The sequence below is a fragment of the Vigna unguiculata genome, chromosome 5 (assembly GCF_004118075.2).
Source record: "Vigna unguiculata cultivar IT97K-499-35 chromosome 5, ASM411807v1, whole genome shotgun sequence".
Taxonomy (NCBI): domain Eukaryota; kingdom Viridiplantae; phylum Streptophyta; class Magnoliopsida; order Fabales; family Fabaceae; genus Vigna; species Vigna unguiculata.
The window spans coordinates 11,473,247-11,483,326 of NC_040283.1; the positions used below are offsets into that span (position 1 = coordinate 11,473,247).

The following is a 10,080-nucleotide window of genomic DNA, read 5'->3' on the forward strand; positions in this document are numbered from 1 at the left end:
CTGCACCATTTTCTTTCGAAAAGAATCAAACAAAAAATTCCATTTCAGTGATATATCAGGTACCTCACTTGCTTTATTATCTCGACAGGCTACCTGTGTTCACCACTTTTACTTCATAATCATGTCCAATCTTCTTCTGTGTAAAACCTTTCAATTACTGTCTGCCCTTTTTCTGGAAAAAAATCTCATTCATTCAACACTTTAAAGCAAAACCTAAACTCTCTGCATCACCAAATTCTCTTTCTAATGCATTCAAAAAATCACCAGGCATTTAGAGATAATTTATATATATATGTCATATCATTGCAGCGTGTCTGTGTAAATGTGTTTTTGTGTCACAATAAGGGTAGCTTCTCTCTTCCTTGCACAACACTTTCACAGCTTCAATTTCGCAAACACAGCTTTTGTTTAATGGCAGGCATCGCTGTTGTGGGGCATCTGCCATATTATATGTCATTGTAGACACTGTTATGCATCACTTTTAAAATAGATTTTAGTCTAACTTAATTCAATAAAATTTTAAAGATGAAGTTTACATCATTTATATATTATAAACTTGTTTTATCTCTGTTGATATATGAGATTTTTGACACTCACATGCACCATTAGGTTAACATCTAATTTATCTGTTTCTGCGATTCATATCTTCAAAACAATATAATAGCTAAAGCTATGTAATAATATATGGACTCTTTATGTGTGATTCCTTTTCGCAAACTCATTCAAAATCAACATGGACAAGGAAAATTTAAGTAGATTTCTGGTGTTTTTAGCTTAAGTCCAAATAATAAAATGGGAAAAGGTTTGACAGCATTTGACATTTATATAAAAATAAAATAGTCATAAAAGAAGTAAACATCTGTTTTTATAATAAATAAGAAGTAACGAAAAATAATATGAAATGAGAATAAAAAGATTGTGAGTATCAAAAATATGATTGTCCTGTCAGAATTTTATAGAACCTTATCCAATTTGGTTTGGATGACATATGGTGAAGAGCACTGCTGAATGCAACTACTATCGTTTTATGTAAATCTAAGTTGATTATTAAGTGTGTTTGGTTTGTTTTTCAGAAAGCCATGTTATGTGAGGATGCAATAATGGTAACAATAATGAAAAGTTGGATTACAGGTAATAAATTTGGACAAGCATTATCGGGTTCACATAGTCCTGGCTATATAACTTTTTCTTCATTTTCCCAAGCTAGAGTATCTGTACAAAGTTTGGACATATCTCTCTTCCTCACTCTTCAAGATTCGCTTCACATTTTCTTCAAACATCCAGTGATTTTATTACTGCTGCTGCTACTTTTCCAAAAATAGATAAAGTAAAATATTTAGGTAGACATTCATCTTTTTATGCCATTTAGGTAAACAGGTAACTCAGCCATCTTCATAGGGTCTATTATCCTCATGTGGGTAGTTTATACGGCTTCTTTCTTAGATTCAAACTGTAGTTCTGTCCTTGTATACACAAAAAAACAGGGTCTTTTATGTTTATTGTCGTGTCTTTCTTCAACAAACATTATTTTGATATGACAAAGTCTAGTAACTGGGTTACCAGAGGTTTGGTGTATGTATGAATAAATGATGGTGACTCAATTGGAGGCTCATTAAAGATGGCTTTAGTTAAGAAGCAAATACAGCGATCTTAGGAAAGATAGACTTAAATATCAACTTTAAATTTAAGTCAATTCTACAAAATAAGTTTATAAAATGGAAATTATACTTACTTATATAATAATATAAGGAAAATGATTTTTTGACTACTAAATGTTGACAACTTTCTTTTACAATTTTAGGTGACATCTTCTAAGTGATTTTCCATTTTTTCATTTTCTCATTTTCAATATCTCAAAACCATTTAGAATATTACACTTCATGTTGTAAGAGAAAATTATCAAAATTTAGTAGTCAAAATATCATTATACATAATATAAATGTGTCTTATTTTTAGTTGGTGTGAAATTTCTAGATGTTGATGTATATTAATAGTGATATGATAACAATAAAACAATAGACCTAACAAATAATATATCTCATTAAGATAGACTTTGAATAACTTTGATTTTATTTTAAGAAATGGATTTTAAGTTTAACTAAACATTACAAAACTAATTTGTAAGGTATGAAATTTACATCTACCATTACAAAAAAAAAAACCCTTAAATAATGACTAATTTTAGTAGCAAAAAAATATATTTAAAGACCAATTTAGAGAGCAATTTTTTAATTAGAGACACATTCATTTGATACTCAAAACCTTGATAGTTAATGTTAGTGATATTTTGGAAATTAATTCATAATGAAGTTTATTTTAGTTATCAATTTAGAGATCAATTATATTTTTTTATACTATTTTAATTTTTTAATAAATTTAAGTTTATAAATCAATATCTAAATTAATCATTGCAATAACAGTTATTTTTTATCACTAAAATTTGTTATTATTAAAAGATTTTCTCAGTTAACTTATATATTATATTTATATATATTATAGATTCATCTCAATGTCTAAGATATATCCTTATAACAATCCAAGGTGTGACTGGTAAGAATGACATAGCTGAGAAACATGATGCCCCATTAGAGGAGGTGTTTAAGCAACGTGTAGGGCAGGAAAGGCTTGTGGCCCATGCGAAAAGGAGCATTCCATGTGATTCATCAGTCTCACAAACAAACACTTGGAGGGAATTTGTACTTCAAAATTTGGTTCAGGACACTTCATGCACCATCATTATCTGTCACAATAATTCACAATGAATCAAAAGCAACTAGATTACTACTAATATTCTATCTATTATTATTCTCTCACTTTTATAATCATCATACTTTAAAGTTTTCACATGTATCAAGAATAATGCTAAATATGTTATTTTTAAAGTGATTTTACTAAAATAAACATTTTTCAATGAATATACTGAGACAGAGAGGTAATTAGATTTTGAAAAAAAAAAAGATAAAACATCAGTAAATTTGGAATTTGTGCATTTTAGATGAAAATATAGATTTACAATCACTGGGTTTAAAGTTTTTCGCACAAATGAAAAAGGAAATACACTAAATTTATATTTTTCTTTAACTTTGAACTAGTAGACACACCTAGAATTGTACACAAGCACATGCTAAAAGGCACCATGTACTCGTTAATGTTACTTATTATTACCATTTCATTTTTGGGAATTATTCAAGCGCCATCACATTTCCGTATCCATCTAATTCGTCATTTAAGGTAATGTACCGTTTAATAATCGGTGGACACCATGTGGTAAACATTGTTTTAAAAGTAGTCCCTTTTATTAAGTTGTCTTGAAAAGTTTCTGCTTTACTCTTGCAAATCACACTACAGCATTTTTTCAATTTTACTTAGAAAAATGCTTTTTGTGAAGATAAATTTAAAAACTTTAAATTTATCGGTAAAATTAACTTTGTACAGTGATTAATTATAAAATCACTAAACTTTCTCGCGATAGTTTACCACCAACAGTTAGCACTCTTTTAAGTTCGCATATTGATATATAGAGTTAATGCGAATTTAATTGTGATGGATAGACTTACGAAATCTTAAAAAGTCATATAATTACAATATGAAATATTATGGATTATATAATTACAATATAAAATATTACAAGAAATATGAAATATATGATAGTTATAAGAAATATATTATACGGAAGAACTTATTATTTTATTTTATTCACATAATATATATAACTATATATAACAAAATGTAATAGAATATAAAATATACAACATTTACAATATCTCAAATTCGATTTCCTAATTCTAAAGCAATAACTAATTTTTAAAATTAAAATATATTTTTAAAAGCAGAAATATTTCTTAAAAATTAATTTAAATAAAAAAGATATTAAGTAATTATTTTAAAAAATGAGTCATGTAATAAACTCTAGAAGAGATCGAGTATGAATGAGGTCCCCTTATAGGAGTATGCTACTGAATCTGATGATAGTGATTTTGAAACTAGTCTAGACGAAGTTGACCCACGCGATGTTGTTTTCAAATTATTAAAAAATGTTATCAACTTTAATGTCAATATAAGTAAATTGAAAGATTTCCCTTATTTATCATCAGATTAGTTAAATCAAATTTAAGATGCACTCTTCACCTTTTTTCACATTTTATAAAATGGTCAATTGATAATCATAATTAAAAACCGTAGTTAAATAACTTTACGTGATTTTTCTTAAAAATAAAGTTATAAAAATTATAGATGTGAAACTTTTTTCTTTCCAAACACATATATACAAAATTTAAAACTACTAAGGCAGTACGTAAATTTACACTCATAAAATATATACAAAGTTAAAAACTACTAAGTTTATTAACTTTTTACACTGATAGGGTAAATTTAGATTGTCAACTAATAATAAAAATAATTGTTTTAAAAATCAATAAACTTAGCATGAATAGTTATTTACACACAGCCTATTATCGTACATTCCCCGTCAATTTTATCAAGAATGTTAATTTTAACATTTTCATTCCCTATCGAATTCGACCTTTAAACAAAAACTTACCTTACCCTTGGCGCTGTCCGACAGAAGAAATAATACTTAGAACAAGAAAAAAATAACCCATGTCCCATTTTAAGTAGAGCGACAAAAAATAGAAACAAAAGTTCCTAACTTGAATCCATCATCCTCACATTTAGGTAAGAATAATAATTGTCTCAACAGCGCGAATTTAATTTAAATTTGACATTTTCTAGATTCAATAATGAATGCACGCCATGTGCCATGTTTTGCATTTTCAGTGGGATGACATTGTACCATGAAGACACAAGATTTCCTCCACCAACCCTTTTGTCAGCAAGCGACAAAATGTACAAGTGTCGGGTTTTACATCGGATTAAATCTCTTTTACATTCAGAAATTTAGAAACTTGATACATTTTACTGATTTTTCTTCACCATGGCCTTGGTGCACCAAAAAAATATACTGTCTATATGCACATACATGGTACTAAGAAATGGGGCAGCGTGAATTGGAAAATTTTTTCTATAGCACTGCTGATGCTAGATCATTTTACAATGACAGGATCAGGGCTGCAAGGTGTTAAAAAAAGCATACAACCCAGTTACAATAACATAAATTAGCTAACAATATTTCCACCAAACAAAATCTAGTCATATGTAGGTTGTAACTTTCTAAAGGCCATGTTGTTTTGCAGCAGATCTCAACTTTGTGCAGCATAAGCTCACATATCTATGCACCATTCATTGCAGTGTCAGCATGGTTTGTATGGCCATCTTCCAGAATCTTACCATTTGCTTGAGTTCTCTGCCTCTGAGTAAAGTCACAAAAACCATGTTATGTCCAGATCACAGACAATGACATCACATCAAAAGAGATGAAAAAAAAGGACAAATAGAAGACATTCAACACACCCAATCTGCAGGGTCAACAACAGAATTCCCATTCAACAACTTGTGGTTCTCTTCTTTGGTCCTCCCATCTTTATTGTCCTTGGTGCTTAATGGTAGCAGCAAGGTTGCTGCAGCATTTGTCCGGTCTGGTAATTCTGTGGAATAACAAGTTAGCATAACAAGCAAAGAGCTTTTGAATTCACAGTAGCAAATGTAATTATGTCCAAATGCACAAACCTGGTAATTTCTTCTCCACAAAAAATACCACCAAATTAACAGTATACCTGCCAAGGATCAATCAAAACGTTAAACCAAAATGTACATGGACCACAAAATTTCAACCTTGCTATTCAGAAAATGCTCCTCACCAGGCAACAACTACATCAACTGTGTAATGTTTGCGTGATGCTATTATCAAAAGAGACTGACACACTGAAAGAGTCCACCCTAGCTGTTTTATACATCTGTAGTTGTTCATCAACAAGCACAATAAGTTATAACTGAAAATTAATTCTAGTACAACATGACAGTAATAAGTTATGGCAAGTTCTAAAATAAATAATGGCAACTACACCGACTTCCTTGTGGTTAAGGATAATGACACATTCACCCTTCTTGATTCAAAATTTTCCCTTGCCTCCCGAGCTTTGTTATTTTTAAGAACACTGTATAGTTTGCATAAAAATATGGGGGGTGTATTATTTTTCAAAAATAACAAGTGTAAGTGTGAACAATTATACTAGTAAGGGAACTAGGTGCAATTTTTCTCCAAGAAAGGGTGTCGGTGTGATAAGCACAAACCTTAAGGGAGGTTGATTATCCCATAAACAATGAAACAACCCAAAGTAAAGAAAAAAAAAACATTACTGCAGTGAAATGGAAAAGTAATTGTTCACAAAAATGAGTCAGACCCAAATAAAAAGAAACATGAACCAATTTACCTTCGTGTGCCATATTTTTGATATGTAAGAACAAAGACAAGAGTAAAGATCATGTGTGATGAAAATATCAAATCACCACATCCATATATCACGCCACGTGGAACTGCACAATGAAAACCAAATGAGCACCAAAATAACCAAAGAGGAATCAGAGCTAAATAACTCCAGTACAATAGTATACTAACAATTAATCAAGAGGACTTCAAAGATACTATCTGGGCGAGGCAGCGTAGCAAGTTTAGAACCCTGCAAAATACACGGTATCAAGTTAAAAGATTTAAAGAAAAAAAAGAGGAAACAGTCACATAGGAAGAAAAGAGAAACAAGTGATATGATGTTTGCTAAACAAGTACACATTCACAAATATACCTCCCGACAATGGTAGTTTGGACCAGGAAGCTGAGTAGCATAAAATGTCACTATGCGAAGAGCTTGGGAAACCTGCATTTAACAAAAATAAAGGAACCACGCTTATAAAAAACTATTATATAACATCATTATGCAATAGGTTATTTAGTCAACTCAAAATATCAAAAGGCCAACGAATTGACTATGCTGGCTAGACAATATAAAGGGTGAGGGAATGTGTAAGGCTAACAACGGATCATTCATCATCGCAATGAACATTCCCAAATCATTTATATTCTTTTATGAACTCTTTCATGCCGTAAAATGCTCAAATTTTAAGCTTTAAGCCTAATTTACTTCCAAAATAATGGAAAATATCCATCTATCAGTAAGGTTCATAAACAGTTAAAGGGTTAAAAAAACATTATGCAACAGCACAACAAGTCTTCTGCTTTTCTATTGTTTGGAATATAAAGACTTCGGAAAAGATCTACAGGAAGTCAAAAACTACTAAAAGTATAGAGAGGAAACCAGCGTCAAACAGTAATGATGCTCACACTTTTGCATTAATACGTATGGAAACATAACCAGACATAAGACTGCCAAATCATACAATTACTTTAATCAACGGTATTATCTTTGTTGACATCAAAGATTGCATTTTGTGTTGGCAACATGCTAACTAATTTTCTAACCCAAAGCAATCAAGCAAAATGTTTAAATGATTATAAATTATTAGACAATGCTAAACACGTGATAAACACTTACAACTAAGAAACATAGAACCCTGCACCATATTAGAACCGTGTAGATCTTTTTGCTCTTGAATAGAAAGGGATGAAATGTCCACTGCAAAATCACAAGTTGTAGAGCATATCATTATTACAAGTTCACAAAAACTATGACACTAATTGCAGACTATAATTTCACGGGGAAAAAATTGAACCATAGTTCTGAAGGAAAGCAGATAAAGGGGGAAGGTAAATTAAAAGAGGGGATGAGAATTCTTACAAGGACAAAGGATAAAAAAATAAAGGTAAACAGTGTTTCACTAATGTAAGCTTTTTCTTGCCCAAGCTCCTGCAACAGCACCAAGATTAAAAGTTAAGAAGCAGTCGTAGGTTAGACAGATTTTTAGATACAGAAAGGGGAATGAAAATTACAAACCGGAAGAAGGATGAATCCAAGATCCTGTAGAGTAGGGCCAGGTCTGTGTAAATAATGAACTCCTCGTGCAGCCAAACCGTGAATGTACTGTAGGGAAACAGTTTTTTTTTTAGTATGAAACAATCATAAATAAGGAAATTAAAGTATGTCACATTACATAGCAAAATATTAAATGTAGTAATAATCTACTGTACAAACAAAATATCATGCATAACGCTAAACATATGCACAAAAGTTTGTCATTCTTTTCTTTTCCCTTTTCTCAACTAAAAAGAGAAAAGATAATGCTTGATAGAGCATTTCTACTACACATTTGCCTTCAAGAATTGCATGCAAAGATATTAAAGGTTTTCTTTCAATGAGAGAAACGAAAGATCAAACCCTCTGGGAAACAGAGAACTCCAAATGATCTTGAGCAAACTTGCAATTAAAATGTAATAAATAAGTAGAGCCCATTACTTATGTCAGCAACCAGCATTTTATTTCGGACGCAATAATTCATCCAATTTTTGTGCATGCATTGAATGCCAAATCCTCAAAGTTGCAGAACATGACAAACAATGCAGCAGAGTAACCAGTTTCTTGAAATTTTCCCCATTGAAATATCCATCCCTCTTGACACTAGAGGATAATCATTGACAGAATAACGTTTAATGGTTAAACGGCAAAAAGAATAGTACAATAAACCAGGTTCCTAAAACATAAAACAAGCAATTTCCCCGAAGTAACTAAACCACACCAACATGAAGGAGAACTTTTAGTAGCGTTCAAGTAAAGTTCCCACCACAACCCCATGTAAAAAAAATATTTGAATCTCCAATCCACAAAAAAGAAATACAAAAGCCCCTTTGCATTCCTTTCACGAAGGGTAAAAAGAGTAACCTACAGTTAAACCATTCATAATATTGATCAGAATAGGGGGGAAACTAACCTGAAAAACAATACCGGCGAGAAGGTACTTCCAATTCTCCGCAAGGAGGTTGATCTCGGTGGTTGTCTCGGCGCAAATCCTCTTCCATAGCTGCACGTTGAAACATTTGAACATAAATTAAAACCAACAATAAAGTGGGAAGATAAAGAATAAAAGGAACCATAAGCGAATGACAAAAAGGTTGTACTTAAATACAAAACGGTCCACAAAAACAAAATCACCAACCTTGGAAGCCTCGCGACCAATGTAAAACGACATGTTCTTCCTCTTGTTTTTGTTGCTGTTGTTGTTTATGGTGTTGTAACCGTAGAACGATCACTTCCATATTACTTCATAACGACACATTTAAGGTCAACATCATTGCCCTCAGAAAATGAACCAACAATCGCATAAAACCCAGATATGAATCAATTATTTTCCCACTCTATAACTATGAAAAACTGAATCTTCCTTTTGTAAAAACACACCCACGAGGCCGAATTGCGAGACAAACACAACGGGTCTTCAAAAATCCGATTCAAGAAAGGAGAAAACAAAAACAAGGAGAGGATCTGAGGAGAAAAGACCGAAACCCAGAAAAAAGATGGAGATCGAGAGAACCCAGATGATGATCACAAAACGCCCAGTTCCCAGAAAATTCAAAAAAATCAAATGGGTTCTCTGAAAGGGAACGGGAATTACAATGGCGAAAAGGGGTATTTGGGCTTTGCTTTCTCTCTCAAGACTCTCTCTCTCTCCTCTTCTCTCTCAACTTTCTCTCTCCGATTCTCTTCCTTTTCTCGCTTGGTCTGACTGCAATGCACGCGAGTTGAACGCCGAGGAGACGGTTGAGAAGAGAGGGAGAACAAGCAATATTTATATATATAAATAAAGCAAGTTGCTTTTTTCTATATTCACAATTTTTTTTTTTTTGAAAATTGTTCGCTATTTTAAAAAGGGGTTGATTTTTCTATTAGAATTTTGATTTTGAATAGGAAAACGAAAAAGAAGGGAAGATGATGAGGAGCGAGAAATAGACAGATAGATACACGATGTTGGAATGGATAGATTGGATACATGGTTTGACGCCACCAACACACATGTTTCTCTTTCTATCTCCTGTTGGGTACTGTTACTAGGAAAGAGAGACAGACAAATAAAACCTTGGTAGAATCTTCCACCATCGGAAATTTCTTCTACCTCAATTTTTTGTACCAACAATAAAAAATTATTACTTTCCAAATTTATATTTTCTTTTCTTCTTCAATTGAATAATAAGAAATTTAAAATTATTAAAATGTAGTGAGAATAGGAATTCAAATTATA

General features: G+C 31.7%; 1 protein-coding gene across 1 annotated transcript; it reads right to left on the bottom strand.

The window, feature by feature from the left end:
• Nucleotides 1-4,859: 4,859 nt before the first annotated feature.
• Nucleotides 4,860-9,621, bottom strand: LOC114185433 (phosphatidylinositol:ceramide inositolphosphotransferase 1-like). The gene is made up of 12 exons (XM_028073146.1): nt 9,001-9,621; nt 8,776-8,865; nt 7,845-7,931; nt 7,689-7,757; nt 7,446-7,526; nt 6,699-6,770; nt 6,515-6,575; nt 6,330-6,432; nt 5,757-5,852; nt 5,626-5,672; nt 5,410-5,543; nt 4,860-5,308 (listed from the first exon to the last, which is right to left on the bottom strand). The coding sequence occupies exons 1-12, from the start codon at nt 9,031-9,033 to the stop codon at nt 5,228-5,230; spliced, it is 954 nt and encodes a 317-aa protein (XP_027928947.1). The 5' UTR covers nt 9,034-9,621; the 3' UTR covers nt 4,860-5,227.
• Between the last annotated feature and the right edge of the window lie 459 nt (nt 9,622-10,080).